Below are 12,885 nucleotides of genomic sequence, written 5' to 3'. Positions count from 1 at the left end.
GACTGTGCGATATGCTAATCGGCGAAATAGACTTTGCTATTGTAGGAACACCTGGCACAGTGTCAGCTTACCGCCGTCGAGGTGACGACGAAATGTTTCTATTTCATTGTCGGACGAGGGTGCGCCACAAAGCTATGGAGAGGGGCATTGAACTGACGCATCGCGTGTCCAAAAAGAGTACGCGGTCGCATTATGGTGGCGGCAAAGTTTATCTATTTGATGCTGTATCCGCCGCAAATGTATTTCCATTAGGAAAATGTTCGATAAAAATTGCGAGGAAACACATAATTATTATCATTAAAATATATCATGCTGTTAATAAAAATTGAATATCACTCCCTATGCGTGTGCTCGGTTATCTCAATTTATATTATAACATCTCGATTAAAAAGAGTAAATATTCCATGTTAAATTATAGAGAAACTTCGATATTATCAATGTAATGTACAAGTAATGTACAAGTATGTATATTATTTAGAATAACTAATTTAGAATGCAAACTGATATAGAATCTAATAAAAAAATATTAAAATACATAATACATATTATAACGATGTCAATATTTATTTTATTAACTTATTCCATTTCTAGCTAAATTAACTATATTTCAAGTATATAATATTTGTACACTATATATACAATATATTTGTAATTTCATTATAATGATATTCTTAAAAAGCGTTAGTTAAATAAACATCGAGAAGCTGACATGAGATTTATTTTTAAAATGTAAAACGTTGGTTCTTCAATTCGTCGAAATCTCTAACGATCTCGACGTTTTTGTAATTAAAGGAAACGAGTTTGCAACGGGCCGAAGCCACCAAGTTCAAGCAGGTGACACGCCCGAGTCATGAAAACCGCTGAGGTCTCGAACAGTCTCGCGCGATGCCGCGCGATCCTCTCGGGAGGCACTCACCTTGTTTCCATACCAGAATCCACAAGGATGTCACGCTGCGCGCCGTACGCAGGACGATGTTCCGTCGAAGGCGGTGGCGCAGGACGTAACCGCGGCGCTCCTTCAAAGTGTCGTCGACGCTGACGATGCTGTTGGTAGTGATGCTGCGGTTGTTGATGCTGCTGTTGCTGTTGCTGCTGTTGCTGTTGCTGCTGCTGCTGCTGCTGCTGCTGCTGCTGCTGCTGCTGGTGATGATGATGGACGACCGACGGATTAATCTGGATGCGATGGATTGCGCCTGGCACCCGCCAGCAGAGCACATATGGAATCACGAAGTCAGGCTTGACCTGCACCAGCGGCAGCAGGCGATATTCGATCTCGCGCGGATTAAAGGACACCGATCGCCCGCTCGATCCGCGCACCAAAAGACGACCCTCTCCACGGAGGACGTTATAGTTGCGCCAGCCAAGGTCACGGGGTAACATGTCACGAGGACATCCCTGCCATCCACCGAACTACCGGCCCCTTGTGCGTCTCGCCATGGTGTCGAGGATATCTCTCTATCGTTCTTCTCGCACCGACGAGCTTCAGGGCGTGAAACCACGTCTTATCGGTGTGTCGCTTTCGATCAATCTCGAAAGCGACCGTCCATTGGCAGGGAGATAGACGATTATCCTCGATCGCGATGATATATCGTACAATTAGAGAAAGAGACGTTTCCACGAGACGTTTATTAGCGATTACATACGCAGTCGTTTAAATCCAGTCGGCAATCGATAGTCTTCGTGTACTCGCACTGACATTTGAGAGACGAGGCACTTCGTCGTAACACCGGAAACATCCGCGACGGACGATACGCTGCGAATTTTTCGATTTATTATCTCTCGTTTTTTTTTTTCTTCTTTTTCCTTTTTTTCAGATCGTGGATTCGATCAAGGATCCAGCGTATTCGCTCGCGAATAATAATAACGGACGTACCAGACGGGCGAGACCGGACTCGGGAGCGTCATTCTCGAGCGGGAAGCGCGTGTGCTCGCGAGGAAATTCGGGATCACTGGGAGGACCGGGAGGGCGGCGAGACAGACGCCCGGCACTCCCTTCTCGCGCGACAGCACTCCGACCTTAGCATCGACTTCCACGACCGGAGCCGAACGGGCGAGAGCGAACGAACCCAACGAACGAACGGACGTGGAACGAAAGGCGAGAGAGGAACGCAGCCCCCAAGGATCTCCGCGGCGCGCCACGAATTTCAAACTGGGCTGCGCGCGCAATTTACGTGCCTCAGGGCTGTCTCAAAGAAAGCTCGCCGCGAGAGGGTGTCGGCCGCCAGGCGAAAATGTCAGCGGCTGCTGACGGCTTTTGACGGCTTTTGACCCTCGCCACTGAATTTTCTGAACCAGTCACGTCAGGAATGTCAAAATTATCGCGATAAGCTCGTGTCGTCTTCAAAAATATTAGACTACTGACAAAGGGATAATTGTTATTATTAAAAGTAATTGATTTCTTATTAATTAAGTGTGAGGTATACTTATGCAATTATATGCGATACCTCTTCTATGAACTTTCAACAGTTTTAAAATTGACTGTAGTTATTAAGTTAGCTTACAAGATGAATATTATCGAGAATAAAAAATATTATTGTTTAGTAAAGTTTTGAAACCTTGGATTACATTCGCACAACACAACGCAACGCAATCAATATCAATAAAGCATATCCCACGGCATTTACTATTTATTATTGCGATTACACAATCGAGTATAGATATCGGAAAATCGGATCCGCGGCATGGAACAATGCTCGCGATTTATAGAGAAACGTGATTCGTACCTGACATTAGTAAATAAAAGGTAGCTCTAATGTATCATTCAATGTATTTAAATGTATTTAATTTGATCACAAGCAAATTTTAAATGCTTTATCTGAACGATGGAATGATTGAATTACCGTCCGTCTATTAACTCAAGAAACGATAAACCGCGTGCAGCAACTAATAAATGTTAATTTAGCAATATCTAAATGCCAATGTAATCATCGATTCTCAGAAGAGAAGCTTCTAGCAGAAAGCTCATTATATGAAATGCGTACACAGATGAGAGATAGTCTTTTCTCACAGATTCTCCTTTTTCTTTATTGTTTCTTTTTCGGTCACAATAGTGTCATCACCATTATTACATCGACATTTAACATCGCACATTTTTTTTGTTTATACATGTTACGGCAACGATTTTCACATAAATGAAATTAATTCAGGACGTCGATATAGCAATTTTCCATTGCTGTTAGAAGACATGAAAGCGATATTAAAAAAGATACAGAAAAAAATATAAATGAGATAGCGCATTCATTCTCCTTCAGAAAAACAGATCGGCTCGTTCAGATATAATTTTATCTTGCTATAAATCTGTATTAAAAAATTGGATTGCAAAAATTTAAATCTTCTTTCATCTTTGACCAATTAATTTTTAAAGGATCGTAAAATCCGAGAGACGGGGGGAAAAATGTTTCCAAAAATTTTTTGACGTCGTTTTATGAGAAATTTAAAGCTTTAAAAATTTCAGTTTAATTAACAAAACATCAAACGTGAATGTTACAATAATGAGAGATGATGCCTACAGCGACACGCGAAAGGTCAACATTGCTTTCGAGGTATGTACAATATTCGCGAATTTCGCGACGATTTTTCGATCGGCCGTCCGCGATTGCCGTTTAATCGGCATCGGTAGCGCCGCTAATGAGCACGAATCAGCCCATGAAATCTCGATTATACGGTTATGCGTGTCCGCGGTATATACCGTTAGCCCGATATCTTTCCGCCCGGAATGACACCGCACCTGTACCGGGCGCCGCGTCGTGGCCGAAACACTTGAAAATTCCGCAGGAGGGTCGGGGAGGCTAAACGATCGCGAAGGTCGTTTGCACCTGCTCTCGCATCGACCCTCATCGCCGCAACTCGCTGCAACTCCCGCAGGTGTGACGGAGGCGCATCAAGGACGCCTCTCGTGGATTAACGAGTTACTTTTGTTCCTGTTTCTTATAATACTCGCCAAGAAAGTACACGCCGTTTTCGTAAGCTTTGCGCGATGGAAATTATATATTTATTCGTTCGTTATTTATACTCGTACGATAAATATGTAAATATTAGTGTTAGAGATAATTTTCCTCCCGACGACGAGCTTAATTTTTACAATGTGGCGAGCTAAAGCTTTTAAATGAGAAAAAACGGAAAACGGAGAAGGGAACTGCTCGGCGAACTCGATCTGGATTGGAACTATTTTAATTTTTCTATTTTTTTTCATCTTGAAAGAATTTCAAGATAGCATACGAAATATCTTCTCTACATTTGACGTTTACAATTTCAGTGAAATATACGTTCTACGTAATAGTCCTGATTGAACTGAAATGCGTGTATCAAGTTCATACAAGTATCATATCGTTATATCACGTACGCCATTAATCAGCTCTCTATAATATTAGAGGTAGTACACCTGGTTTAATTAACCGCTTAATTGATTAATGTATTAATCAAGAATTACATCGGCCATGGAACGATGCGTTGTAATCCTCATCAAGCAATATTTACTTGTTTGTTCATCGATTAATAAATGCTCATATCAACTTGTTCATATCAAATGTCGATGAATACAATTATCATTCGCATACAATGTATTATATTAATCTGTCGTTATACGCTTCTAATAGGATAAATGCGCCATGATCGAATAAAGCGTCATACACAACCATTAATTTTTCGACCTAGCGTTTCCTCGCGGAGAAAGGGTAGAACGCTGAATGAATCTTAAGGACGTCTACTTCTTTAATTTTTCTCTCGCGAGAAACGCGGATCGATTACAAATATACGAGTAAGACTGTTAAGGCCACGCGTGCCTGTAATTCTGCGAAAAATGGAGAGTAATAAATTCCACGATCGAAAATTTCGATTTACCCACAAATATTCTCCCAAGAATGAATAAAAATATTGCGGCCTGGAAAAGGACTAATTTAATCTGTCATCCTTCACGAAAAAAACACAATGGTAATTATCATCAATCTAAAACGAGGAGGTATTTCAAGTATATTGTATAAAAAAAAAATTCTTCTGCCTGTACTTCGTGAGAATATGTCAAACGATCGAGATCCGCATTCATTTTTCGATTAAAACGGACATTAAAAAGAAATCTACCTTCAAGGATGACATATGAAATATATATGAAATTTATCTTTATCATCGGTAAATCAATCGATCTTGTTTTCGCAAATCTTTAGCAAAGACAAAAGGCGCTCTCGTATCGGTTCTCATCCGAGAAATATTACAATACACAGAACTATCGTACTTTCAGAAATAATTAATTAAAAATACTTTCAATACTACAACTTTCATCATACCTAAAACCTTAAGAAATACAAAAAAGATACACAATGCGTTGCCGCATTAGGAAGTTCCACGTTTTACACGTGGGCGATTTCCGACAGACGAGAGAATCGATGCGTCACGATTCGGACGCAGGGCGGGAGATGCGTCGCGCTGACCTTCGACGGCGATTCGGAAAAATCGATCGGTCGTATCGTTGAGAAGGATCGATCTCGCGAGCCAATCTCCCTTGCAATGAGTCCGATCGCGGTCCGGTCGGGTCGCGGTCCGGCAGAGAGCACATAATTATCGGTTATGGCAGGTAACTAATTGGTAAGAAGATCGCGGCGGTCGATGGCGATCGCCGCGCGATTGCGAGCGCCCTTTCCAATGCCGAGTCGCGCGGGGACGATTTTCAATTATTGCCACGGGAAAATGCACGCGGTCGCGGCAATCGTTTATTACCGAGGCGAGGCGGCGGCGGCGTTTCCCGTGTTCCAAACGTAAATAAATTTCTACCGGTTGCAATCGGTAATGCGCGGCCGCCGGTGATGAGGCAATAATTATGCGCGCCGATATCGCCGGCTGATAATTTTACATCGGGGGTTAATTTGGCAAACCCTCCTTCGGCTCGGATACTTGCGGGTGCGCGATACATACGCATGACCCCCGCGCGTCGAATCTTGATACGGCGGTATCAATCGACGTCTCGCTGTCGGAGCGAATCAATTTTTCAGCCGCTACTAACGTAGTGGAATAGAATTATTGCGCGTAATTTGTCAACAAGAGCGATGCTAACTCCTTCCGTAGCCTTCCTTTTCGCAGACTCGTGTTAGCGAAATTGACACTGATTTGTTTCGCTCTGCTCGTACCGACGAGTGGAATAGCACGAATAGAGAGGTAAAAAAAAAAAATTGATGTTGAGTAAATAAACGTACAGGATATTTAAATAAAATATTAAATTATTCGTAGATTTCCTTGCGTATCGATCCTCTCCATTAAAAAAAAAAAAAACTAACTAGAATTATGAACAAGTAACATTCAAACTATTACAACCATCGTTATAACGAAGAAAGTTCATGAAATAATATTATTCACAAGGCTTTCTAAAAAAATGTTTTATCAATAACTAGCGTACAATACCATCCCAATCCTTCCTATTTCCAATTACACTCGACTAATTTATTTCGCCGTTGTGCCCATACATCGTATATATAAAGTACGTGCTGATAAAATCAATCACGTTTTTCGCCGCGAGTCACGCACGTATAACGAAAGTCAGAAATAAATAATAGAAAAAGAAATTACGATAGATGCAAGATAATGCTAAATACGCCTTTATTAACTTCCATTATATTTCTGCTTCGCAACCGACACTGTATAACAAAATTAATATTAATTACATCGTACAAATAGAACGCCACGGCGCATATGTAATTATTGGTTTGAGCTAAATTTCGATGAGGTAGATAACACGAGTGTTCGTGATAAAAGCACACGTACGGTTTGTAAAACGGTTTTTTCGTTAGAAACGTTCGATTTATACAACATCATCGTTCGAGAAACATCCTGGAGACGTTCCGGAGATATCCGAACGTCTCCAGAATGTCTTTCGAACATCTGCGCCGTACGCGGTGGTAACAATTCGACAAATATAACGCGGTAGATGTCTCTCTTTGAGAGACATCTACCAACCGGGACAAAACTCAAGAATTCCATTACGTTAGCTCGCGCGTCAATGAACCTGCCGCAAGTGTATCCCCAACGCCCGTTCTCGCATCTCCCGGTTTTCCGCGACGTTAAACGATTCTTAACACGTTTGCGGAAATTCTAGAAATACTTTCTTTCGCGAGTGCGTCTCGCGAAGTTCATTACCATAATTACACTGAACTACACTCGGCGGCCCGTATCAATGTAAAGCAGACGAATCCGACTATTTTTGAAGGAGAGCTTCTGAAGGACAGCTTGCGAATAAAGCGCGAGTCGAGCAACATTTGCGGGATATAATTATTACGTCCCGTTGCACATTCGTTCGTGCAAATCGATGTTTCTTACGTAGGAACTCGTTACTGTTGTGTTACCTATATTATAATCTGCCTGCGTGTTACATCTGGAATAATTATCACATAATTTTACTAGGGAAAATAAACCTTTCATGATGCTATATAACGTTGAACCTCAAGTCTTTTAAATATTATAACAACTTTATGTATATGGGATTCACAATATATGAGTCAATGTTTTATCATATGATCATATTGTTGATTAAAACGAGTTAATTGCATTAAAAAAAAAAAAAAAATAAATAAAAATCACCATTTGCTTTTTTGCATGTAAAATAACCTCGCAATTCGCAATTCGGGGATGCGGCGGGGAGAGACAAAAATCTGCATGCCCGGCGTTACGCCGAAACGTGATGTCCTTACGAAACATATCGTTGTCCTTGCCTGGATGTCGGAAACAACAACGCAAAGCGAAATTCACCGATAAACACGCGCGTGGCTCGTATCGCGAAATACACAGAAGCGCAATTCGCGGAAAATACGTACCGCGTTTACCTCAATGACAATTATTATTACGCTTGAATTGTTTCCGCAAATACATTTTACATCGAAACGTTTTGTCGATATATCTGCCATAGATCAAATTAAATCGTCCTTCATCCGCGTCATCGAGGCACGTGTCCCGTTACTGATGTTCGCGGTTTGGTTTCGCCAGACTGGTTATATCAATCTTGGTTAACATGTTCGCAGTTTAGTTCTGGACGCGAACATCAGTACGACGCTTGCGAACTATAATAATAATAATAATTACCGCTAAAGCTCGATGTACGTATGTATGTATTTATAATTTGAGAAAGCGTACGTATATGACGTGTGTGCCGTCGCGTCGATCGAAAATTCTGGCAATCTTCGAATCTAGATTAAGTTTTCGACCATTCGCATCCGTATCTCTCATTTAAATTTAGCCTCTGCTATATATATTTATCCTTCATATTATCTAATATTCCATTTACAGAATCAAGCGCACACGGAGGGATGATTATCGTGTCCGAATGTTTGATCAAACGAATTCGCGAAGCAATTCGCGAATATCAATTTGGGCACACGAAGACTCAGGACGACGACGCGGGATAAACGCGCTCGTTAACCCCCCCCCCCCCTCCCCCCCGAAAAAATTAATCCCGAGTGACGAGTGCAAAATTTTTCGGTCGAGGGGCACCACCAACGGCCCTGCGGGCGTCGGGCGTCCTCCTCTCGCACCCTGCACCTCTCGTCAAGGGCGACTCGTGTCGTCGAAAGAACCCTCGCCCGACTATTGGCTCACGGAGTCGCATGCGCGCCGCTGGAAAGCATCCCTATCGATCCGTCGCGCGCGATGCTCTCCTCCACCCTTTCTTCCCTCATCTCCCTCGCTCGCTCGCACGCCGTTCGTTCGTTCGTTCGTTCGCCCTCGCTCCCTTTCAACGAGGGCGCGCAATCGCGCACGCAAGATCCCCGACGATTACGACGTGGACCACACTGCGCCGCCGTTGCCGATGGCCTTCGTCGTCGTCGTCGTCGTCGTCGTCGTCGTTGTCGTCGTTGTCGTCGTCTGTGTTCGACCGACCAACCGACCGCGCTCCGTTTCTCGTGCTTAAACCCTTAACCCATTAAAACACCCCGGTCGCTTTAATTGTCATGGCCTTTTGCGCTTAGCACCGCACGCGCAATGCAATTATTACGACACATACTCAGTGCCAGCGATTTCTAATAATCGTTAAAGATGCTTGCGGATGGAATACGGAGCCTCGATACGTTTGAAACGTTGTTGATGTTGAGAATTTCACATTTCATTTATTTGTCTCATCTCTTTCTTCATTTTCGTGTAACAAAGATATTTGTCTACAAAAAGTTTCCTTACGACGCTACTGCATTTCAATATTTTTTTCAGGAGAAGCCGGAAAGCTAACAATTTTATCAGCTCTTTTTGCAAGCAAAAATTATATTCGTATATGGGCGAGACATGTTCAGCGTAGCAAGTAATTCGTTTTGTATCAAATTTCCTTTTTATCATAGAAAATTGGAAAATAGAAAAACAAACTGTTACTAACTTCCGTTTAGAGGTTGGAAATATGAGAAAGGGCGATGCGCTCGATATCGACGACATAATCCGGTTATGTCGTGCGTTACAAACACGTAATGCGATGTATTAAATGCTTAAGCGTGTATTAAGCACTTCTGAAACCATGCAATATGCTTTTCCATCATCGAACATATTTAGCTTGCGCATAAAACTGTCAAAATAATTTGCTATCAATTTTTTTCTAATATTGAACTCGCATGTGCGATTTTCTACAATTCTACAATTCTACAATTCGTTAGTCACATAATTATCATTTTGGAGAAAATTCATAAATGATATTTATTTCATTCACTTTTTTATTATATTTTATAATAATTGAATCATTCTATATTTAATAATTAAAAAAAACAATACATTTACATACTACTATTAAAAAATTAAAAATAAAGCTGCTCTAAAAAGAAAGTAAAAATTTGTATCACTTAGAAATAAAAGATGATTATGAAGTGCCTGAGAGAATAGACTAAATTTTTTAGATTGAATTAGTAAAACGGAAAATTCCAGGTAAAATAATAATTAAATAAAATAATGCTAAACTAAGAATTGCAGGATTAATCTCCACGGTATTATTTCAGAAGCTAACTAGCTCTGCTCAAGTTCAAATTATGCTTTATACTATTTTCGTGCTCTTGCAGTTATTTTCTTTTGCGCGATTCAAACGCGCGATAAAAAAAGCTAACTTGTAAAGCAAAGTTCGAAATTTAGCGTTGACCGACATACCGTCCACGTTTAAGTTTCCTAAGACTTCCGGTAGGAATTGATCCGTGCAGCTGCCGTAAGTGCAGCGTTAAGTGCACCTTTGACGTGTAGATATTAGTTATACGAAGCGAGCGACGGGTATGGATTAGATAATCGAACCGGTAGTTTCGAACGTAATTGGCAGATGATAAGATGAATGCACCTGTACATGCGGTGTGTGGATTACAGTAATTTGCTGTAATGCACTGGAATACGTTGCGGAAAAATAGCGTGATGTTTTATTGTACAACGATTTTTAAAAGAACTTTGTATTAATGAAAATATCAACATGAGAAATAAGCTTTTAATATTATTAGTTGTTTTTTTTTATAACGAAAATTTGTATATTTTAATAAATAAAATTTTATTGCTTTTTATTAAAGATTAAATTAATCAAAAATTAATATAATTGACCGTCTCAATTTTACTTTCAAAAAAATTGTTAAGAAATAAAGAACATTATATCAAAATATTTAATTTTTTTAAATAAATTATTTGAATGTTGAAGAATACACAGAAAAAGATGATTTCGTTTTTAAAAAATTGTAATATTCTCAAGATGTTCTTTCATTAAATAAATCTTCATCGCGAAATAAAACGCAATTTCTTCAAGAAATTTTGTCATCTGTCATTTTCCATTCTCTTTTCATCCTTTTCGCATTCTATTTATTTAGTTATTTATCTCCATTCTCAATTATTTTTACGTCAGTACAAAACTAATTTTGACAGATACATCTCAAATAAAGAGAGAGATATGCCTTTGTTGAGATAAAAATATGAAAAAATTCATTATGTCTATTTTTGGAAATTATTTTGCGATGCTTATGATATGCGATGTAATACTATATGCATGCGAATTTATAATGTGTATATACTTACAAACTGTAAGTGAGGTGATATTATATGTGTCAAAAAACAGAAATTTCACGGTTCAAATAGAAGAATATTGCACAAAAAAATCTTCATTCAAGAGATTCTTTTCTTTAGCACAGTAAAGAAGTTGTACTTTTCACATGTAAATTAAAGTTAAGATACAATAAAAATAATATTCTGCTAATTTTAGATGTCGAAGCTTCTTTCGACACGAAAGATTAATGAAAAGATGCAAAAAAGTTCATATTTCTTGCATTTTTTTTACAAATAGTAGTTACTATAATAATAATTAAAATAATAATTATTGATAATTAATATTGTAATATATTATTCTTTAATATTATATTTTAAAAAATATTATTTTAAATATGTAAACAATTTTTCTATGTTTGTAAAAGAAAGATGGATCCAATGACATTTACTTAGATACAATTATGTATTACATGTTGATAAATACTGTTATACGATTTTATTATAATATTAGAAAGTTGACAAAAATTATTAAAACTTATTAAATTTTAATTCATATATGTTTTTTAAATTTATAATTTGTAAAAAGTAAAATGGTGAGATTTTATATCAGAAGATAAAGGAAAGAATTAAAGGATTCGTTTCGTTTTAAAAGAAAAAACGTCTTTTTTCGATGTAGAGAGGAAAGAGGAAAGACAAAGGATGAAGGTGAGTGGACCAACGAAGTTGGCAGATTGAATATTTAAGAGCCGCTCCTTCCGTGCGGAAAATCGAACGCTGCTTCTCCATTAAGAGGCGAGGGTATACACGGAAAAATAAAAGAAGTACGATTCCTTTTGCGGAGCTTCTTCTTTCTTTATTTGGCCAGAAGTTAAATCTGTACCGTTGTTTCTTGATTGCTGATAATGGAAAATGCATCTCTACCAACGGACCAAATCTCCGTTTGGTTGTTCTACAAAGTATTAAACATCAAAACTGATGTCAAATAGAAGATAATAAACAATTGAATAATAACTTAACGACTTTGTCAATTGCTTTGTTGAGACAAATTGACAAATACGTCGGGCAATAAATGAAGCAAATAAAAATTATTTATATGTAATAGCGAAGATAACTTTATTACGTATTTATATTATATATTTCTATATATTATATATTATATTATATATATTATATTATATATATATTATATATTATATATATTATATTATATATATTATATATTATATTCTATATATTATATATTATATTATATATTTCTATATATTTATTTTTAGTCTTATATATATATATAAGATTAAAAAAAGATTAATTTCTATAAACCATTTTTTCTATCACTTTTTTTATTGTAAGAAAATATAAGAAAGTTTTTAAGAATTTATAAGCCTTTAATTTTGTTTTACTCTATTAATTATTAACCTAGTTTCTTGTCACAGAATTTCCATTTAATAAAAATATGTCGTTTAAGATGTTTTTATGAGAAAATCAAAATATTAAAGTGACTTTCAAGCGACGTAAGTAGCAAAAAATTTAGAACGTCATATCTAAAAATAACGAAAAGAGGCTATCAGGTATTGAAATTTTCTTGGGGATACCAGGACACGCTCAATTATTTACGCTCGCTTTGGTCCAGGTCTAAGCATCGTGACAAGATTAAAACAGGACGATTAATCGCTCGAATATATTACGCGATAAATCAGACGGTGGGTGAAGGTGAGGAGAAGTACGAAGTCGGCGAAAAGATTAACTTAATTTTATCGATGAAAGAAGAGCGGGACATCGTCTTGCGATACTTCGGAGGGCTTCAACTTTCATCCTTATTCAACATTTTTATCCCGAAGTTAAAAATTACTGTCAAATGTTGATTCTAGTTTAATCCTTCTTTGCTTAAATTAGTTAGAAAATAAAAGCATATTTTTTTATTTATATCAAGTT

General features: G+C 38.1%; 1 protein-coding gene across 5 annotated transcripts in view; it reads right to left on the bottom strand.

The window, feature by feature from the left end:
- LOC105427769 (uncharacterized) overlaps window positions 1–2,122 on the bottom strand; it is a 138,512-nt gene extending 136,390 nt beyond the window's left edge. For 2 of the 5 annotated variants that reach the window (XM_089083774.1, XM_089083775.1), the window contains exon 1: window positions 917–2,118. In XM_089083774.1, coding sequence (XP_088939900.1) covers window positions 917–1,380 — 464 coding nt within the window. In that variant the 5' untranslated portion in view covers window positions 1,381–2,118. Of the gene's footprint in view, window positions 1–916 lie in introns of all 5 variants that reach the window. The other 3 variants (XM_089083772.1, XM_089083771.1, XM_089083773.1) reach the window with 3 other exon arrangements.
- Window positions 2,123–12,885: the final 10,763 nt, after the last annotated feature.

The sequence above is a fragment of the Pogonomyrmex barbatus genome, unplaced genomic scaffold (assembly GCF_055798465.1).
Source record: "Pogonomyrmex barbatus isolate J1 unplaced genomic scaffold, ASM5579846v1 scaffold8, whole genome shotgun sequence".
In the NCBI taxonomy this organism is placed as follows: Eukaryota; Metazoa; Arthropoda; class Insecta; order Hymenoptera; family Formicidae; genus Pogonomyrmex; species Pogonomyrmex barbatus.
Note: the sequence above shows the minus strand (reverse complement) of the source record. Positions and strands in the feature narration are given on the sequence as shown.